This window comes from Electrona antarctica (genome assembly GCF_951216825.1).
Source record: "Electrona antarctica genome assembly, chromosome: 3".
In the NCBI taxonomy this organism is placed as follows: Eukaryota; Metazoa; Chordata; class Actinopteri; order Myctophiformes; family Myctophidae; genus Electrona; species Electrona antarctica.
In genome coordinates this window covers 43,022,347-43,043,988 of record NC_136808.1, presented here as the reverse complement: position 1 = coordinate 43,043,988, position 21,642 = coordinate 43,022,347, and the positions used below count along the sequence as shown (strand labels likewise).

At 40.4% G+C, this 21,642-nt stretch overlaps 3 protein-coding genes and 1 long non-coding RNA gene across 4 annotated transcripts; all 4 read right to left on the bottom strand.

The window, feature by feature from the left end:
* Positions 1-91: 91 nt before the first annotated feature.
* On the bottom strand, positions 92-6,445 carry LOC306919796 (interleukin-18 receptor accessory protein-like; the record flags this gene model as incomplete). The annotated part of the gene is made up of 10 exons (XM_079496346.1): positions 92-729; positions 1,173-1,288; positions 1,620-1,754; positions 1,881-1,991; positions 3,600-3,734; positions 4,028-4,182; positions 4,453-4,582; positions 4,994-5,068; positions 6,133-6,252; positions 6,436-6,445. 10 exons carry the CDS (start codon positions 6,443-6,445, stop codon positions 496-498), a joined length of 1,221 nt encoding a protein of 406 aa, XP_079352472.1. The 3' UTR covers positions 92-495.
* Positions 6,446-6,469: 24 nt separating this feature from the next.
* Positions 6,470-7,614, bottom strand: LOC306919159. Its single transcript, XR_013789478.1, has 3 exons — positions 7,501-7,614; positions 7,069-7,306; positions 6,470-6,600 (listed from the first exon to the last, which is right to left on the bottom strand). It is a non-coding gene; the product is annotated as an uncharacterized lncRNA (long non-coding RNA).
* Positions 7,615-9,082: 1,468 nt separating this feature from the next.
* LOC306920976 (interleukin-18 receptor 1-like) lies at positions 9,083-12,486 on the bottom strand. The gene is made up of 4 exons (XM_079498001.1): positions 12,467-12,486; positions 11,658-11,807; positions 10,465-10,617; positions 9,083-10,202 (listed from the first exon to the last, which is right to left on the bottom strand). The coding sequence occupies exons 3-4, from the start codon at positions 10,592-10,594 to the stop codon at positions 9,778-9,780; spliced, it is 555 nt and encodes a 184-aa protein (XP_079354127.1). The 5' UTR covers positions 10,595-10,617; positions 11,658-11,807; positions 12,467-12,486; the 3' UTR covers positions 9,083-9,777.
* A 20-nt stretch (positions 12,487-12,506) lies between these two features.
* Positions 12,507-20,472, bottom strand: LOC306920974 (interleukin-18 receptor accessory protein-like). Its single transcript, XM_079497998.1, has 12 exons — positions 20,358-20,472; positions 19,926-20,163; positions 19,286-19,457; positions 18,996-19,182; positions 18,027-18,101; positions 17,465-17,594; positions 17,040-17,194; positions 16,625-16,759; positions 14,908-15,018; positions 14,647-14,781; positions 14,195-14,310; positions 12,507-14,068 (listed from the first exon to the last, which is right to left on the bottom strand). Exons 1-12 carry the CDS (start codon positions 20,440-20,442, stop codon positions 13,835-13,837), a joined length of 1,773 nt encoding a protein of 590 aa, XP_079354124.1. The 5' UTR covers positions 20,443-20,472; the 3' UTR covers positions 12,507-13,834.
* Between the last annotated feature and the right edge of the window lie 1,170 nt (positions 20,473-21,642).

Genomic DNA, 21,642 nt, shown 5'->3' with positions numbered 1-21,642 from the left:
TTAGGTTATTTTTAATGCTGACAGAAAAAAAAAGAAAGCAAGGGTTTTTCAAGCAACACTACTGTGTGACACACTATGTGTATGTACATTTTTGAGTGGTGCAACCACTCCCTTACAGAGCTATGTGTGTGGCTGGCTGGGTGGGTGGGTGGGTGCGTCTGAGCACGAAAACAGCATGGTTGTTTTTCACCACCTGTGTGCAACCTAACACACACACAAACACACATATTAACTGTATATAGTGATTTCAGGTGTAACAGTACAGTACAGTACAGTAGAGGGCCCCCCACACGTTATCTCTGTCATTTCTCAACCGTTTCGGACGCGGGCGGCTTGCCGGAATCAGGCCGGTACCCTGGGTGCGTTCCTGTGGGTCTGGAGCTTCCGCCCCCACACGGAGTTGCACCACTCACTTTTTGAGTGAGTGGTGCAACTTTTAATATGTATGTGGATGACATCAGAAAGAAGGTGGCTGATGACGCATAAAAAGCCTGGTTATTCTGTATGATTGACGCATGCTGGACTCTTCACTGGCATAGTCTTCCTCAGTGTTTTCCAGAAGTTACTGATGGATACTTCTGACATGGCGGAGGCCCAGTCCAGAGCTGGAAGCACCCTCAAGGCCCTCAACACTAGTGGGGGCAATGGTGGGTCCAGCTGGCCTAGGGAGGCTGGCCTTTCCTCGGTCCAAATCAATAGGAGCTTGAGGTTGCAGTCCTGTAGAAATGCCTAAAAGTGTAGAATATATTACAAGGTTGTTATGGCAAACACATTTGACAAATGGGTATTTAGTTGCTTTATAACCCCATTATAAGACCTAAGGACGATTCATGCCTTCTAATCTAGTAGTTCTCACACTTTAATATACAAAAAAACAGATACAAGCTTGCCGCATGGCACGAATTGACGCGCTGTGAGCTTGTATATGTGCTGTTTTTGAACAGCGAACTCTAAAATGACAGATGCTTTCTTGGTTGGACAATTCAGAAGTTGCCGTGCACAAATAGTTTTGTAAAAGTGAATGAATAAGTAAAAGAAGGATAATAAATGTGAAATTTAACTAGACGTTTCACAGGTGTGTTAATTACACATTCAATACAATACATAGTAGCCACTGACGTGCAGGTTTGATCTTCACTGTGAAATTAAGGGAATTAAAAGGCATAGTCCACCTGTATGCCTGACTCCAGCACAAACACAGCATTGCTGTCGGACAGGTAGTCAACAGACAGAAGACAGATCAGCATTCTGCTTATCTTTAATCCATGGACCACATCATGGGTGTATGCTGAAACACGTGAAGAAATTGGCTAGATCAGCAGTTCTCTCAGATTGATCGATTGATTCATATATTAAACATGTCACAATAACATGCATCTGACCCACCATAATCAAAAGGATAACGCAAAAAAAAGAAGCTTACAGCTTGTTTCCATTACTTAATCTCATTTTGTGGACCCCCATTCCAGATTTGTTGTTCAAATGTTTGAGTAATATTCCAAATGTGTCCTTTTTTAAATTACATTTGTAGGGTTAAACTGAATTTGACTCCCCGGAACCCCTTCAAGGACACCTAGACAATGACATCCCCCATCATCTCTCTTTCTTCCACTCTTTACCTTCTCCAGGTAGTGGGTCTCTATCCAGCAGATAGAGGCCGTAGCCCCACTGGTCCTCCAAGGTTGCAGGTAGTAGTACCTCCAGTGGCCTCTGGGTGGCATGATCATCAATGGTAAATAGTCTACATTGGGTTGCTGTCAAAATAAGATTCACAAAACATTGCTATTATTGCAGTCATATGCAAATGCAATGACCAATGATACAATGGATAGAAAAACTATTTTAAGATGAAGAAATTATGTTTTCATGGGGAAACCTACTTTGATCATCAAAACCAGGTCTGGATGATGAAAGCATGGACACACGTCCTCCAATTTCCTCTGAGGCAGGGCTCCACACATATGATACAAATGCATCAAACTCTTTCTCATCTACCAAGTTCAAATGAAAGGGAAAGTATCCAAATTACATCGGATATTTGACATCAAAGAAAGGGCATCCCATATTTAATTGTTCTGTAATCTGATAGGGACCTTATACATGAGATTGTCCAGAGAATATGCTTTCTGTGGAAAAACACATTTTACTTAAGAACAGGTATCAATACCGCAATGTAGAAGTACTTTTACTAGTACTTCTAGAAATACTAGAAGTACTAGTAAAAGTACGGTCAGTATTCAAAATTTACTTGAGTAAAAGTACAAACATATTGGCATCAAAATATACTTAAAGTACCAAAAGTAAAAGTGTTCATCATGCAGAATGTCCCATTTCACACGTTCAATATCCTTTGACGCATTGTGAGCTTGTAGATCGGCTATTTTCAAATATCCGAAGTACAGTATTATATAGGGTTGAAGTGGTTAATGTATGTTTTGTAATAACAAAAAAGGTTTGACAAGTACAATATTTGCCTCTGAAATGTAATTAATTAAATTACTGAAATTTGGAAATACTCAAGTAAAGTACTAAGCAGGGCCTACACTGTAGTTGCTCCAATATGACTTAATTGATGTGCCATCTTGCCAGCAAGGTGCTACCTAGGTGCAACTTCCCATAGACAACCCATTCATCCAAACAGAAAAGTCCTATTTAATTGTATTAAATAACGTCAAACTCACCAACATTGCAGCTGTACGAAAAGCTTGAATTTTCGTCTTACTATCTGCAAAGTGTTTGTTTCATAAAAATCCACCGTAGACATGTTATGAGCTACTAATTCCTTGCAGATGATTATTTTTCGTAAGTGTCGATCAGAGTTTGGAAGCACTCGTTATCAGTAAAGCAACCTCCTGCTGCCTCCTGCATTATGTGCAAATTCTAAACAGGTGGTACACATGGGCCGTTGAGTGATAGTCAACGAGCACTTCCAAACTCCACTACACTACAGTGGAGTTTTATTAAACAAAGACATAGCAGATAGAAAGAGGATAATTCAAGCTTTCCATACAGCTGCAATGTTGGTGAGTTTCACGTTATTTAATACAATTAGATAGGACTGTTCTACCAGCACCTTGCTGGCAAGATGGCAGCCGTGTGCATATCATCAATTGCATCACTGTGCTCCAGAACTCAGTTCATCATGGTTTGCATTGCAACTTCTTATATGCATACAGCTGTGGCAGTTAACCAAGAAACTAAACCACATCCTGTTAAGACTAAGAGGCTGGGTACACGAGGGAGGCTGAGGTAAAATGGCTCAAATGGATCTGCTGGCTATAACTTCCTTACAAGAGAGAGAGTTTTAATTATAGAGATCATTGTAGCTATCTCAGGTGTGCTCGGGTGCTCAAACAAAATAAATAAGTGCACCATAGAATCTCATTTCTATATCTTTATCTCTTAAGTATTCAGTGAATGCCAAGCACATTCTGCTTTTATTTTGGAAAAATAAAAATAAACTAAATTCATCCCAAGCAGAGAACACTGTGTGTGTGTGTGTGTGTGTGTGTGTGTGTGTGTGTGTGTGTGTGTGTGTGTGTGTGTGTGCGTGTGCGTGTGCGTGCGCGCGTGCGTGCGTGCGAGAGAGAAATTCTCACGTTCCCCGTTGCCTATCTGCAGGACATAGATTCTGTAGAGCAGAGACACCTCAACCCATTTGATGTGCACAGTGATTCCCAGACCAGCAACCAGCAACAAAGGCACAATGGCATAAACAACCACTAGAGGGTTTACTGAAACACAGTTATTCATGGTCATTCATTATATTCTGTGAAGGAATGAAAATATGATCTAATACAAAAGATCACTTCAAGACAGCTTTCGCCATTTTGAAGCATCAATTATTTGATGCTACAAAAAAATCTGAAATGATGCTCATATGACTCATACATGTAGCTGCAACACCTTGAAACAGGTGATGTTGGTGTTTATCAATGAATGACTTCCTATGGAAGTGTGAGAACAGTAGTAGTAAATACAAGGGAAGATTTATCAGTCTGGATTCATGCAGGAGCATAAATTATACCTCTGGTTTTCCTCTTGAGCTTGATAGTAGCACTGCAGTTTCCTACTTTATTACTGGCAAGACAGGTGTAGTAGCAGTTCATGTTTTGCTGGGTCACCTCCTCTATTGTAGCATTCTTTGTGACCCTAAATTCTGTGATGCTCCTTCTTTCCTGTCTAAATAAAATGATGTGGTCCTTTAATTATGGTAAGCTAATAACAGCTCACCTACTTTTTAACAAAATCCCCTCAAGCAAACATAAAGTTAAGGAAGGCTCCGGAGAGTGATTAGCTGTAGCAAAGATAAGATTAGGGATCCCAGATGCAAAGTACACTATGCAGAAAATTATTATTACTTACATTACATCTCATCGTTTAAACAATCTGCAACACTGAATGTGAAAAAAATAATGGCCTCCATTCAGTACACATGTCCTATCGACTCACTGTGGACTCTCCATTTCATTTAGAACAACGCTGTCCTCTCCGTCTTGGTTACATCCATACCACTGGACCAGTGGGGTGAAGTTTCTTTCAAAGCCAAACTGTACCTTACAGATCAGCGTGTAAGGTTGACCTTAACACAAAACAAGAGACTTGTTTTAACATAAACTAGCTCTGGTCTGTCCCATGACAGACATCACACATATACAGTATGCGTGCTAATTGTTAATACAGTGAATCTCACACCTTTTTAGGACCCCATAACTATGAGAGTGTACAAATTATAGGTACATTTGGTCACTCTCAGAGTTGAGAGACCTTTAAGGGTCCAAAGAATACTGATGCTCCCTTGACCCTACTTTGAGAACCCATGTCCTATAGTCCTTGCAGGACGTGTACAGTATAAAGTGTATATGCCTACAAGTTATTTGAAACCAGGGAGACCAAGAGTCCAAGACTATTAGCATATCATTCAGTGCTTTTAAAGTACTATCATTAATGTCTTGGTCCGATTATTTGATGTTGTGCTTTCAGATGCTCTTACCTAGCTCCACCTCCTGCTCTGTGTTGTTTTGGGGATTGGGAAGAATACATGTTGGACCCGTTTTGGTGTCAGGTGCTGATGAAGTGATAAATACAAATAAATGTTATTTATATACACTGGCGGATATCCTCTCAAGGGAAAACATATGGTGAGCTTGTAGATCAGCAATTTTTGAAAAGGTTTGAGACATACAATTAATACTTTTACTTTGGTACTTTCGGTATATTTAGATGCCAATCCTCAAATCAAATATTTAATGCAGGACTTTTACTTACATTGTACTTAGTATGATTATATTGTAGAATTGCTACTTTTACTTAAAGTGTGTATCTCCCACCACTGACACCAGGCCGTACACATGAACAATAAGCTGGACTAGACCAACAATTCTGGTAGTGGTTCCCAAAATGAAATGAAGGTCGGGATCCTTTTTTGGAGTCATTAATGTTTGTTTGTTTTATGCCCAGCTTTGTGTGTGTGTGTGTGTGTGTGTGTGTGTGTGTGTGTGTGTGTGTGTGTGTGTGTGTGTGTGTGTGTGTGTGTGTGTGTGTGTGTGTGTGTGTGTGTGTGTGTGTGTGTGTGTGTGTGTGTGTGACACGTGTGTGTGTGACGTGTGTGTGTGTGTGTGTGTGTGTGTGTGTGTGTGTGTGTGTGTGTGTGTGTGTGTGTGTGTGTGTGTGTGTGTGTGTGTGTGTGTGTGTGAATCATAGCGATGATGTGATTGGCTGATCACCGCATAGCAACGATTTGATTGGCTGAGCAAAGTACATATTGAGGATAAAAAAAATTGAGGGCAGAAAAGTGAGGACGCCAATTGTGATTAGCCGAAATGTGATGATGTATGTATGATGATAAGAGCGCCCCTCACTTCACACAAGTGTGATTTAAATTTGTATTACATCTGTTGGGGGGAGCAATAACATGGTGTGTTAGGGGTGAGGATAACATCAACTCAAGGGACACTAACAAACTGCTAATAGTCTTGGTGAGGAAGGCTAGCTCTGTAGTTGCTGCTAAACTGGTCATGGAGGGGAGGATGAGGAGGAAGCTAAAAGCAGACTCTAATTATATACAGTATTAATCCATTTGGCTTTTACTGGGGCACAATTGCATAGTACAAAAGCATAACACATCCTTACCTATGACTGTGACATTCACTGCCCTCCTGTTGTTCCAACTGATCCCTTGCTCGTCTGTGCGTCTGTCACAAAAGTGTACACCAGTGTCCTTTTCATCGACCTTCCAGAGGCAAAAGTTTCCTTTGTGACACAAAGGAAATTCCTTCGTATTTGAAGGAATGATGTCCCTTTTCAATTTAGTTTTGTAGCCCTGCAGAAATGCACACAGGTTAGGGTTGTAACTTGTATCAGGATATTTGTATTTTTCCACTGACCACAGAATCAGATAATGTTATTCATACAATGTGTTGCACCTTGGACCACCAGATGACATTAGTGTTGGAATCCTGGTCGCTGCAGTTGAAAATAGTACAGGGAATGTACCCATTGTAGCCCAGAACGATGGTCACATGGCTCTCGTCTGACTTATTGCACCCGAGATTTGCCTTATTCAATACCTGTAGATGAAGTAGCCGCCTCCCACTGCCACTGTAGAGGAGTGATAACACACCTTACTGCATGGTAGAACATGTAAATATACACACAGATTCTATTGTAAGTCATTGTTTTCCCTAGAGTTGTGACATAAAACTTTGACTGCATTACTTGGTTTCGAACTGTTGAGTTTGCAGCTTGTTAATGGTTACACCTGCCATCTTAGGCCCAAACCAATGATTCCCCATGCAACTCCTTGCAACCAAACGGTTGCGAGTATAGTTGCATGAAATCATTATCCCCAATGGCAGTTGCACTTTCAAAGAGTTGCATTGGTGTGGTCCTTAAAACTGTTTTGTTGCAAGGAGTTGCATTGGTGCATATGGGCCTTACATTGGCTTAATTGGAAAACATCTACATAACAAATTACATATTTTCATGATATTTGCTAATGAAACAACAACAGGAAGTAAAAAATGGCACCATAGAATAATGTAATGATTTGATGATATAGGTACTAACTTTATGAGGCACGTGTATTTTCCAGAATGTGTTGATTTGAGTGCCTGGAATTCAAGGTCATTGTGTGTACTGATCACACAACTAATTGCATGTTGCTCTTGTCTCGTACTGTCCTTGGATGGATGTGCACATCCATGTCCTCCTCCAGACTTGGTCCACACCACCCCCTTACTATGCTTGTCTTCAGAGCAAGGCATCTTAAAGGAATCACCCTCCACAACTCTGTAGTGAAGCACATCTAGGTGGTTTGAAAGGCAGACAGCAGTTAGACAAAGATTAGACAGTTTAGACATCTGCTGATCTCTTGTCTTGTTTCACGCACACACAAATGATATGGATCAGCTAATTGAATACAATGTATTTTATGCTATGATCTATAAAGTTTGCAGTACAGTGCACATCACTGAAACAGAAAGCCTACAGTATACATACCCATCTCTTCCAGACAACATCCCTCCCAAATTATGGCAATGATTGCAAAGATCAGAGTGCATCCAGTTTGACTCCCTTGTCCCATTCCTTTACTTTAATATCTGCTTATTGTTGCTGGCGTGTAGATTATCAGTGTTAAGATCTGTGCTGTTCAGCTTGGTTCCTTTCCACACAGCGTAACATGATGGTCCTCTTTTACTATATTATGTTCCACAGTAAGCCATGAGACGTGGTTTGGTTCACACCTCGCAAGACACCTCCAATGACTTGCTTTTCCTGTTACGTTAGAAATGGTGTACAACCCACATCCTGCATGTGCAACACTGCAACAGGCACATACAGTAAGTGGGCCCATGTTTAGTCCCATGTTTAGTCGAAATTGTCACCCAGGGACAAATGTTAACATTTCTTAATTTTAAAAGTTATGATAGGAAGGGCTTAATTGTCTCTGACTCTATATGCCATGCCAATGCATGCATGTTTGTTTTTGTCTTCCCTTTCTTGTCTTTCTCTCAGTGTTCTCTAGGACATTTTCACCGTCACATCATACCAACAGGGAGACATTGGATCCCATTGTTATAGTCACTCTGTTATAGTCTTTGGTAAAGAAAGACCCAGGACAGGGAATTTAACCCCTGACCTCTCAGTCTCAGGGAGCCCTAACTACAAGGCCGCTGAGCTTCCTTTTGAGGATCTGGTGAATTTTGTGATTCAAGAGTCAAGTCAGTGTGTCTGGGGGGAGGGGACTTTTACATGTCTGTGCCAGGGCCCAGTTAATTTGAGTCCGTAATGTTATATCTTCTGACTTGCATTATGTGCACCTTCAGCACCATGGACAGCTCTGCATATAAAACAATATATTTTGTTGTCTGACATCAAAAACCACACCCCCCTGGGTCATGAAGATTTTGTTTCCTGTATTCAAAATCACGTGACATAATCAGCATCAAATCTTTTTCTTTAAAGGGGGTTTAACTCCTGCTCGTTACTTTTTTCCCCTTCCTGATCACAATATATATACCTTGTCTTTTCTTCCTATCATGTATTGTATTTGTTATGTACAATAAACTAAACTACACAAAAATAACTATTGTTGCTGTCAGGTGGAAAACGTACGTTACCGTACGGTACGGCAACCTTCAGGAAATGGGAAATGAACATGTGTTCCAATGACTCAAATGTAATTATTATTTAGTCACAAGCTGGTTTTTGAGCATGTCATGAAATATTTCAAGATGTGCAGTTCTAGTGAGCTTGTATGTTATTTTTTGCTGCTTCTGCACAACACTGTTATACAATAAAATAGCAAATAGGCCTACATTTATGAAAACATACATATACATGGTTTCTGTCCGACAGCGACGGTATACTCAATATGATTATGAACTGAATGGTCCCGTGGGTTATTGCAATGCACAGAAACATTTTCATTTAGACAGTGACAGTTAGTTACCTATTCCTCCTTTTACCTTAAAATGAATCTCTCAAGACAGATCTTTTTCAGATCAATGAATGAGTGATTACAGAAATGTAAATCAAACATTGACTTTCTTTTTTTTAAGGTTTTATTTGTTCACCCTGTCATACAAGTATACATGCATGTGCAGTGAAATGATAGTACTCTATAGACTGTGTTAAAGTATAATATGCAATGACAGACAGTGTATAATACAAGTTAATAAGTAGATTGGGAGTGTCTGTCCCCGTTACAATGCGCTAGACCCCTGGGGTATGGATGCTGAGTTGGAGCGCCACACCTACCATCAGCTCCCAATGCTTCCCGCACGACTTGCCGCACCCAAGCCGTGCTACTCATACGCTGAGTTGGCGGTGCCTGGGGTCCAAGGCTTGCCTTTGTGGTCCAAAGGTAAGAGCGCTACTGAATGAGCTACCCAGACACAAAATAAATAAATACAAATAAAATAAAAATACGCCATAAAAAAGGTTAATACTTTAACAATAAGAGAGAGGGTACAGAACATGAGCAACTGTGGTATACATATACAGTACTATATATACAGTACACGCAAAGTACAGGAGATTTGACACACTCAAAAAAGAATAAAAACTGTATCTGTCCTGCAAAAGGATGTTTTTCTCGCACCTTTTTGTTTGGCCAGACATTTGGCCATTGACTGCATGCTTGCTCCTTTTCTTTTTGGTGAGGCATTATGACTTCTATTGGTCAGATTGCATTTCAACTACATTAGCAGTGTATGTGTGTTCTGCACAACAGACTGGCCAAGTGTTTCAACCATATAAATGATAACAATACATTTATTTATTATGTACAGGTAAATACATACACATGGTGTTGTCATATGCATGGGTACCCTCTGACCCCCCCTGACAGTGCGGCTGGCCAACCATATGTCTTAGTTGCAGTGGAGCAGGTAGATGATAGCGTAGATGTTTCCAGAAAGAAGAGGAGAGGGTTTGAGAGCCAGTGCCTCTCCAGATGACAGCGGGCCTAACGTTGGCAAGTAGTCGTAAGCCTTCTGGAAGAGCGCTCTGGGGTTGAGGTTCTAATTGTAAGGCCGCTGTGGCCTTTGTCTGGATCAGTACCAAGCGTGTCTGCCGCTCCACTAGGGCTGCATGGATGGCACTCAGTAAGTCATAATCTGAACCTGGATCTGGATATGTGGGAATCAGAACCAACCTGCGGCTCTGTTCTATGCAGTTCAACACTGACTCTGCCACAGCTGCAAGAAACAGTTTGAAGGGGTGACTTTGTTGTTACCTTTTTAAATCCTCAAAGAGTGATGTTCACTTAAACCCTATAAACTTAGTTGGTCCCCCGGGGCTCTATACCCTTTTTCTTTTACCCTCTACACCAGATCTTGTCTGCAAAAATCTACAAGCTCACAACAAAACGTGTTCTGAGGTTTTAGATCTGAGGTTTGCCAATTTAGCTAGGGTTCATGTGGTTAACTTCTACAATTTTATGAGCAGCAGGATACATACCTTCCCCTGGTAGGACATCACGGTCGTAGAGACAGAGGTTGTAGCCAAACTCTTCTTCCAAAACCTTCTCTAGCCATCTCTTGTCCTCCTCACTGAATCCAATGTCTGTGTCGTTCTTGTAACACATCATATAAGCATCATATATCTTTCCATCTGAAAATCAAAAAATCACACCTGTGTGAAGTGAGGGGCGCTAATATATTAAAGTCTAACTCATGTTGCTATGATTAGGTGATGTAATGATGATGTAAAAACAAACGGTGTCAAAACAAACATTAAATTCTCTTTATTGTTAACGGGATTTAATGTTTGTGTTAAACAAACATTAATTTGGCGTTTTTAAAACAAACATTGAACTAAAAACAAACATTAAACCTGTATATAGGAGGGCCTAGCGCACCTCAATAACTGTGTTTACACCCAAGCATGCCTGGGACAGGAAGTCACACCTCTGCAGGAGGTTGGTTGGATACTGAATGACTGTGCTGCACATACACTTTAATTCTGCACAGAATTCATTAGTCAGCACAGTGGTTCTCAACCTTTTAACCCTTTCAAAAAATTTACCCTCTTTCTTATATTATTTGACAAGTTGGCCAATGTTTTTTATAGTATAGTATGTTGATTATTTTTGATGCAGTAAAAAACAAAATCAAAAATCATGTGGGACCCACCCACAGGTTGAGAACCAGTGGGTGAGCACACGGATTCTCATGGTCCAGCGACCACCAAGGGGTCCAAATGACCCTTACAGGTCTGAGTGTACAAATGGACCCCATGGGTCTGTAACTCTAAGAGTATATAAACGGAACCAAAGGTTCCATTTTAAAATGTAGGCTGTCTGAGTACAGGTGTTCCTTTTCAACAACACCCTATACACTCAGTCAATATTAATTTTTTCCCCCATTTGCACACCATTAGAGTTACAGACCCATAAGCGTCCATTTAGGGACCAGACGTTGATCTACATACAGTAAGTGAACCCCATGGGTCTGTAACTCTAAGAGTATATAAACGGAACCAAATGACCCTTACAGGTCTGAGTGTACAAATGGACCCCATGGGTCTGTATACCTCTAAGAGTATATAAACGGAACCAAAGGTTCCATTTTAAAATGTAGGCTGTCTGAGTACAGATGTTCCTTTTCCACCTACATACAGTCCAAATAATCACAAGAAGACAGAATTCCCACCTGAGGCGTTTCTATGGCAACCGACGACTGTGTCCCGCAGAAACAGAGTGATGTCAACTCTCAGCTTCACATAAAGGACTGTTGACGCCACACCAATTACTACAATGATGGGTACGACGACCTGGACCACAAACAAGATGCGAGAACGAACTGTGGGAGAAAAGATAATAGATTCGTATTTCATAAATTAGAATTCAAAACAACACAGTCCTCTCACCATTGATGTTAGTTGTATCTGTGGATGTTGTGAAAGAAGAGGACACGGCAAATATTTCATCTCTGACGGGTGGAGACCTCGTACAGTATGTCGCCTTTCAAGCTTGTGGATCTTTAGCCCTGAAACATGACTGTCATGATTATCATGACAGCGTCATGTGAACCATGGCTAGTGGATCTTCTACTTTTGGTGAGTTTGTGTGACGTTGTGCATTAATTTATTCAAGAAGGGCATTCATTTACAAACAAAACAAAAAAAAACACAAAAAGAGTATAGAGAGAATATATAGAGGTTTCTGTGCAACAGCAATGATATCTTTGTAAAGTAGGCTTAAACATTCATGGACTGGGTGCATGAAAACAATACAGGGTCTGATGTGGAGCTCAGACTTCATGTGGCTAGTCTGTCACGTCCATCATGGACAAATGTGAAAGCAGTTTGTGAGATTAACCCCGCACAGACACACAGACAGACCCATTTGTAGACGGCTCGCTTCCTACAGAGCCACACCATGAAAAGCAATTATTTAGTTTTGCATTAATAATTGTCTGTATAAGTACAGGTACTGTAGAAACTCTCAAAGTTGACATACCCCTTCTGGTCAGTCTGATGGTGACATTGAACTACCCACTTGCATTTTCATGTAATAGTCATATGTTTAGAAAGTTATTTTCCACTGCCCCTAAACCAGAAAGACTAACTTTTAGTTACCACACCTTCCCACCCTTTGCTTGTGTGAGTACCTCACTTACTTATCCTGTGCCTGAATATTTTATTCTGAAGCATTCGTTGAAAAGTAATACAATTCAAGATAAAAAAAATGTTATATCCCATTATAAGTATAAAAGCACAAAATCATTGTCTTTTGACCAATTGAAAAACGGCAAAAAAGGAATAACAGTATAACCACCTCTGTGGTCTTTACCTCCGTGAAAGAGTGCATGTGAAAGTGAACTCTTGTGATCCTTGAGAAAAAAGTACAAACTGAAAATTATCCAGTATTACATATCCGAGTGGTAAAAGTAGGTATTTTTTATTATCACAAAATTAACAACTTAGTGACAACTATGGGAGTAAAACAGCAGAAGGTGACTACAAAGAGAACAATAATCACTGGCTCAAGATACGATACAACTTTGTCAGCTTTCACTATGCTGCATACTAAATAGTTATTTATGTTCAAACCCATTGTTGTCCTGTCCACTTTTTTGACTCATCCCATGTGTTAATGTCACTAGATGTAGGGTCAACATGCAGTATATATAGTGAGCCCTGGTCATTCCTGTTCTCCCTATATACTGTAGGTTCACCTGCTTCTGTTTTGCTCTATTGATTCATCTGGTTTGTCAAACCAAAAGGGTTTTTGTGATTGAAAACACCTGACTCTAAATAGAGTCTAGGTATTACTGTATATTCTTGTCTTGTTTGTTTAATTATATTGTCTACTTTTAGGACTTGTGCAAACAATCTGAAGTTTTTAATGCTGACAGTAAAAAAAGAAAGCAAGGGTTTTTCAAGCAACACTACTGTGTGACACACTATGTGTATACATTTTTGAGTGGTGCAACCACTCCCTTACAGAGCTATGTGTGTGGCTGGCTGGGTGGGTGGGTGCGTCTGAGCACGAAAATAGCATGGTTGTTTTTCACCACCTGTGTGCAACCTAACACACAAACACACACGCACATATTAACTGTATATATGGTGATTTCAGGTGTACCAGTACAGTGACATTACAGTACAGTAGAGGGACCCCCACACGGTAACTCTGTCATTTCTCAACCCTTTCGGACGCGGGCGGCTTGCCGGAATCGGGCCGGTACCCTGGGTGCGTTCCTGTGGGTCTGGAGCTTCCGCCCCCCACACGGAGTTGCACCACTCACTTCACACAGGTGTGATTTTTAATATGTATGTGGATGACATCAGAAAGAAAGTTGCTGATGACGCATAAAAAGCCTGGTTATTCTGTATGATTGACGCATGCTGGACTCTTCACTGGCATAGTCTTCCTCAGTGTTTTCCAGAAGTTACTGATGGATACTTCTGACATGGCGGAGGCCCAGTCCAGAGCTGGAAGCACCCTCAAGGCCCTCCACACTAGTGGGGGCAATGGTGGGTCCAGCTGGTCTAGGGAGGCTGGCCTTTCCTCGGTCCAAATCAATAGGAGCTTGAGGTTGCAGTCCTGTAGAAATGCCTAAAAGTGTAGAATATATTACAAGGTTGTTATGGCAAACACATTTGACAAATGGGTATTTAGTTGCTTTAACTAACCCCAATTAAAATGAAAATGAAATTAAGGGAATTAAAAGGCATAGTCCACCTGTATGCCTGACTCCAGCACAAACACAGCATTGCTGTCGGACAGGTAGTCAACAGACAGAAGACAGATCAGCATTCTGCTTATCTTTAATCCATGGACCACATCATGGGTGTATGCTGAAACACGTGAAGAAATTGGCTAGATCAGCAGTTCTCTCAGATTGATCGATTGATTCATATATTAAACATGTCACAATAACATGCATCTGACCCACCATAATCAAAAGGATAACGCAAAAAAAATAGCTTACAGCTTGTTTCCATTCCTTAATCTCATATTTTGTGGACCCCCATTCCAGATTTGTTGTTAAAATGTTTGAGTAATATTCCAAATTTGTCCTTTTTTAAATTACATTTGTAGGGTTAAACTGAATTTGACTCCCGGGAACCCCTTCAAGGACCCCTAGACAATGACATCCCCCATCATCTCTGCCTCTTTCTTCCACTCTTTACCTTCTCCAGGTAGTGGGTCTCTATCCAGCAGATAGAGGCTGTAGCCCCACTGGTCCTCCAAGGTTGCAGGTAGTAGTACCTCCAGTGGCCTCTGGGTGGCATGATCATCAATGGTAAATAGTCTACATTGGGTTGCTGTCAAAATCAGATTCACAAAACATTGCTATTATTGCAGTCATATGCAAATGCAATGACCAATGATACAATGGATAGAAAAACTATTTTAAGATGAAGAAATTATGTTTTCATGGGGAAACCTACTTTGATCATCAAAACCAGGTCTGGATGATGAAAGCATGGACACACGTCCTCCAATTTCCTCTGAGGCAGGGCTCCACACATATGATACAAATGCATCAAACTCTTTCTCATCTACCAAGTTCAAATGAAAGGGAAAGTATCCAAATTACATCGGATATTTTACATCAAAGAAAGGGCATCCCATATTTAATTGTTCTGTAATCTGATAGGGACCTTATACATGAGATTGTCCAGAGAATATGCTTTCTGTGGAAAAACACATTTTACTTAAGAACAGGTATCAATACCGCAATGTAGAAGTACTTTTACTAGTACTTCTAGAAATACTAGAAGTACTAGTAAAATTACGGTCAGTATTCAAAATTTACTTGAGTAAAAGTACAAACATATTGGCATCAAAATATACTTAAAGTACCAAAAGTAAAAGTGTTCATCATGCAGAATGTCCCATTTCACACGTTCAATATCCTTTGACGCATTGTGAGCTTGTAGATCGGCTATTTTCAAATATCCGAAGTACAGTATTATATAGGGTTGAAGTGGTTAATGTATGTTTTGTAATAACAAAAAAGGTTTGACAAGTACAATATTTGCCTCTGAAATGTAATTAATTAAATTACTGAAATTTGGAAATACTCAAGTAAAGTACTAAGCAGGGACATGTGGCCTACACTGTAGTTGCTCCAATATGACTTAATTGATGTGCCATCTTGCCAGCAAGGTGCTACCTAGGTGCAACTTCCCATAGACAGCCCATTCATCCAAACAGAAAAGTCCTATTTAATTGTATTAAATAACGTCAAACTCACCAACATTGCAGCTGTACGAAAAGCTTGAATTTTCGTCTTACTATCTGCAAAGTGTTTGTTTCATAAAAATCCACCGTAGACATGTTATGAGCTACTAATTCCTTGCAGATGATTATTTTTCGTAAGTGTCGATCAGAGTTTGGAAGCACTCGTTATCAGTAAAGCAACCTCCTGCTGCCTCCTGCATTATGTGCAAATTCTAAACAGGTGGTACACATGGGCCGTTGAGTGATAGTCAACGAGCACTTCCAAACGCCACTACACTACAGTGAAGTTTTATTAAACAAAGACATAGCAGATAGAAAGAGGATAATTCAAGCTTTCCATACAGCTGCAATGTTGTTGAGTTTCACGTTATTTAATACAATTAGATACGTAGGACTGTTCTACCAGCACCTTGCTGGCAAGATGGCAGCCGTGTGCATATCATCAATTGCATCACTGTGCTCCAGAACTCAGTTCATCATGGTTTGCATTGCAACTTCTTATCTGTAGTATGCATACAGCTGTGGCAGTTAACCAAGAAACTAAACCACATCCTGTTAAGACTAAGGGAGGCTGAGGTAAAATGAAAATCTGCTGGCTATAACTTCCTTACAAGAGAGAGAGTTTTAATTATAGAGATCATTGTAGCTATCTCAGGTGTGCTCGGGTGCTCAAACAAAATAAATAAGTGCACCATAGAATCTCATTTCTATATCTTTATCTCTTAAGTATTCAGTGAATGCCAAGCACATTCTGCTTTTATTTTGGAAAAATAAAAATAAACTAAATTCATCCCAAGCAGAGAACACTGTGTGTGTGTGTGTGTGTGTGTGTGTGTGTGTGTGTGTGTGTGTGTGCGTGCGTGCGTGCGTGCGTGCGTGCGTGCGTGCGTGCGTGCGTGCGTGCGAGAGAGAAATTCTCACGTTCCCCGTTGCCTATCTGCAGGACATAGATTCTGTAGAGCAGAGACACCTCAACCCATTTGATGTGCACAGTGATTCCCAGACCCGCAACCAGCAACAAAGGCACAATGGCATAAACAACCACTGCAGGGTTTACTGAAACACAGTTATTCATGTGTCATTCATTATATTCTGTGAAGGAATGAAAATATGATCTAATACAAAAGATCACTTCAAGAAAGTTTTCGCCATTTTGAAGCATCAATTATTTGATGCTACAAAAAAATCTGAAATGTTGGTCATATGACTCATACATGTAGCTGCAACACCTTGAAACAGGTGATGTTGGTGTTTATCAATGAATTACTTCCTATGGAAGTGTGAGAACAGTAGTAGTAAATACAAGGGAAGATTTATGCAGGAGCATAAATTATACCTCTGGTTTTCCTCTTGAGCTTGATAGTAGCACTGCAGTTTCCTACTTTATTACTGGCAAGACAGGTGTAGTAGCAGTTCATGTTTTGCTGGGTCACCTCCTCTATTGTAGCATTCTTTGTGACTACAAATTCTGTGATGCTCCTTCTTTCCTGTCTAAATAAAATGATGTGGTCCTTTAATTATGGTAAGCTAATAACAGCTCACCTACTTTTTAACAAAATCCCGTCAAGCAAACATAAAGTTAAGGAAGGCTCCGGAGAGTGATTAGCTGTAGCAAAGATAAGATTAGGGATCCCAGATGCAAAGTACACTATGCAGAAAATTATTATTACTTACAATACATCTCATCGTTTAAACAATCTGCAACACTGAATGTGAAAAAAATAATGGCCTCCATTCAGTACACATGTCCTATCGACTCACTGTGGACTCTCCATTTGATTTAGAACAACGCTGTCCTCTCCGTCTTGGTTACATCCATACCACTGGACCAGTGGGGTGAAGTTTCTTTCAAAGCCAAACTGTACCTTACAGATCAGCGTGTAAGGTTGACCTTAACACAAAACAAGAGACTTGTTTTAACATAAACTAGCTCTGGTCTGTCCCATGACAGACATCACACATATACAGTATGCGTGCTAATTGTTAATACAGTGAATCTCACACCTTTTTAGGACCCCATAACTATGAGAGTGTACAAATTATAGGTACATTTGGTCACTCTCAGAGTTGAGAGACCTTTAAGGGTCCATTTGGACCCTTAAAGGGTCCAAAGAATACTGATGCTCCCTTGACCCTACTTTGAGAACCCATGTCCTATAGTCCTTGCAGGAGGTGTACAGTATAAAGTGTGTATATGCCTACAAGTTATTTGAAACCAGGGAGACCAAGAGTCCAAGACTATTAGCATATCATTCAGTGCTTTTAAAGTACTATCATTAATGTCTTGGTCCGATTATTTGATGTTGTGCTCAGATGCTCTTACCTAGCTCCACCTCCTGCTCTGTGTTGTTTTGGGGATTGGGAAGAATACATGTTGGACCCGTTTTGGTGTCAGGTGCTGATGAAGTGATAAATACAAATTAATGTTATTTATATACAACACTGACGGATATCCTCTCATAGCTTGTAGATCAGCAATTTTTTAAAACGTTTGACACATACAATTAATACTTTTACTTTGGTACTTTCAGTATATTTAGATGCCAATCTAAATACTTTTACTTACATTGTACTATGTATGATTATATTGTAGAATTGCTACTTTTACTTAAAGTGTGTATCTCCCACCACTGACACCAGGCCGTACACATGAACAATAAGCTGGACTAGACCAACAATTCTGGTAGTGGTTCCCAAAATGAAAAGAAGGTCGGGATCCTTTTTTGGAGTCATTAATGTTTGTTTGTTTTATGCCCAGCTTTGTGTGTGTGTGTGTGTGTGTGTGTGTGTGTGTGTGTGTGTGTGTGTGTGTGTGTGTGTGTGTGTGTGTGTGTGTGTGTGTGTGTGTGTGTGTGTGTGTGTGTGTGAATCATAGCGATGATGTGATTGGCTGATCACCGCATAGCAACGATTTGATTGGCTGAGCAAAGTACATATTGAGGATAAAAATTGAGGGCAGAAAAGTGAGGACGCCAATTGTGATTAGCCGGAATGGGATGATGTATGTATGATGATAAGGGCGCCCCTCACTTCACACAAGTGTGATTTAAATTTTTGCTGGGGGGAGCAATAACATGGTGTGTTAGGGGTGGGGATAACATCAACTCAAGGGACACTAACAAACTGCTAATAGTCTTGGTGAGGAAGGCTAGCTCTGTAGTTGCTGCTAAACTGGTCATGGAGGGGAGGATGAGGAGGAAGCTAAAAGCAGACTCTAATTATATACAGTATTAATCCATTTGGCTTTTACTGGGGCACAATTGCATAGTACAAAAGCATAACACATCCTTACGTATGACTGTGACATTCACTGCCCTCCTGTTGTTCCAACTGATCCCTTGCTCGTCTGTGCGTCTGTCACAAATGTATACACCAGTGTCCTTTTCATCGACCTTCAAGAGGCAAAAGTTTCCTTTGTGACACAAAGGAAACGGAATGATGTCCCTTTTCAACATCAATTTAGATAGATGAATGTAGCCCTGCAGAAATGCACACAGGTTAGGGTTGTAACTTGTATCAGGATATTTGTATTTTTCCACTGACCACAGAATCAGATAATGTTATTCATACAATGTGTTGCACCTTGTACCACCAGATGACATTAGTGTTGGAATCCTGGTCGCTGCAGTTGAAAATACAGGGAATGATCCCATTGTAGCCCAGAACGATGGTCACATGGCTCTCGTCTGACTTATTGCACCCGAGATTTGCCTTATTCAATACCTGTAGATGAAGTAGCCGCCTCCCACTGCCACTGTAGAGGAGTGATAACACACCTTACTGCATGGTAGAACATGTAAATATACACACAGATTCTATTGTAAGTCATTGTTTTCCCTAGAGTTGTGACATAAAACTTTGACTGCATTACTTGGTTTCGAACTGTTGAGTTTGCAGCTTGTTAATGGTTACACCTGCCATCTTAGGCCCAAACCAATGATTCCCCATGCAACTCCTTGCAACCAAACGGTTGCGAGTATAGTTGCATGAAACCATTATCCCCAATGGCAGTTGCACTTGCAAAGAGTTGCATTGGTGTGGTCCTTAAAACTGTTTTGTTGCAAGGAGTTGCATTGGTGCATATGGGCCTTACATTGGCTTAATTGGAAAACATCTACATAACAAATTACATATTTTCATGATATTTGCTAATGAAACAACAACAGGAAGTAAAAAATGGCACCATAGAAAAATGTAATGATTTGATGATATAGGTACTAACTTTATGAGGCACGTGTATTTTCCAGAATGTGTTGATTTGAGTGCCTGGAATTCAAGGTCATTGTGTGTACTGATCACACAACTAATTGCATGTTGCTCTTGTCTCGTACTGTCCTTGGATGGATGTGCACATCCATGTCCTCCTCCAGACTTGGTCCACACCACCCCCTTACTATGCTTGTCTTCAGAGCAAGGCATCTTAAAGGAATCACCCTCCACAACTCTGTAGTGAAGCACATCTAGGTGGTTTGAAAGGCAGACAGCAGTTAGACAAAGATTAGACCGTTTAGACATCTGCTGATCTCTTGTCTTGTTTCACGCACACACAAATGATATGGATCAGCTAATTGAATACAATGTATTTTATGCTATGATCTATACAGTTTGCAGTACAGTGCACATCACTGAAACAGAAAGCCTACAGTATACATACCCATCTCTTCCAGGCAACATCCCTCCCAAATTATGGCAATGATTGCAAAGATCAGAGTGCATCCAGTTTGACTCCCTTGTCCCATTCCTTTACTTTAATATCTGCTTATTGTTGCTGGCGTGTAGATATGTTAAGATCTGTGCTGTTCAGCTTGGTTCCTTTCCACACAGCGTAACATGATGGTCCTCTTTTACTATATTATGTTCCACAGTAAGCCATGAGACATGGTTTGGTTCACACCTCACATGGAACCTATCTTTTCACAAGACACCTCCAATGACTTGCTTTTCCTGTTACGTTAGAAATGGTGTACAACCCACATCCTGCATGTGCAACAGGCACATACAGTAAGTGGGCCCATGTTTAGTCCCATGTTTAGTCGAAATTGTCACCCAGGGACAAATGTTAACATTTCTTAATTTTAAAAGTTATGATAGGAAGGGCTTAATTGTCTCTGACTCTATATGCCATGCCAATGCATGCATGTTTGTTTTTGTCTTCCCTTTCTTGTCTTTCTCTCAGTGTTCTCTAGGACATTTTCACCGTCACATCATACCAACAGGGAGACATTGGATCCCATTGTTATAGTCACTCTGTTATAGTCTTTGGTAAAGACCCAGGACAGGGAATTTAACCCCTGACCTCTCAGTCTCAGGGAGCCCTAACTACAAGGCCGCTGAGCTTCCTTCTGAGGATCTGGTGAATTTTGTGATTCAAGAGTCAAGTCAGTGTGTCTGGGGGGAGGGGACTTTTACATGTCTGTGCCCAGGGCCCAGTTAATTTGAGTCCGTAATGTTATATCTTTTGACTTGCATTATGTGCACCTTCAGCACCATGGACAGCTCTGCATATAAAACAATATATTTTGTTGTCTGACATCAAAAACCACACCCCCCTGGGTCATGAAGATTTTGTTTCCTGTATTCAAAATCAAGTGACATAATCAGCATAAAATCTTTTTTTTTAAAGGGGGTTTAACTCGTTACTTTTTTCCCCTTCCTGATCACAATATACTGTACCTTGTCTTTTCTTCCTATCATGTATTGTATTTGTTATGTACAATAAACTAAACTACACAAAAATAACTATTGTTGCTGTCAGGTGGAAAACTTACGTTACCGTACGGTACGGCAACCTTCAGGAAATGGGAAATGAACATGTGTTCCAATGACTCAAATCTAATTATTATTTAGTCACAAGCTGGTTTTTGAGCATGTCATGAAATATTTCAAGATGTGCAGTTCTAGTGAGCTTGTATGTTATTTTTTGCTGCTTCTGCACAACT

Bases quoted from the DNA above. Each gene is read 5' to 3' on its own strand.
- LOC306920976 (XM_079498001.1), bottom strand. From the start codon at position 10,594: ATGATGTGTTACAAGAACGACACAGACATTGGATTCAGTGAGGAGGAC. The intron at 10,203-10,464 runs GTATGTATCCTG...TGTTTCTTGCAG, and splicing joins TGATGTCCTACCAGGGGAAG to CTGTGGCAGAGTCAGTGTTG.
- LOC306920974 (XM_079497998.1), bottom strand. From the start codon at position 20,442: ATGGGACAAGGGAGTCAAACTGGATGCACTCTGATCTTTGCAATCATT. The intron at 17,595-18,026 runs GTAAGAGCATCT...TTTTGTGTTAAG, and splicing joins AGAGCAGGAGGTGGAGCTAG to GTCAACCTTACACGCTGATC. The intron at 17,195-17,464 runs GTGAGTCGATAG...CATTTTATTTAG, and splicing joins AATCAAATGGAGAGTCCACA to ACAGGAAAGAAGGAGCATCA.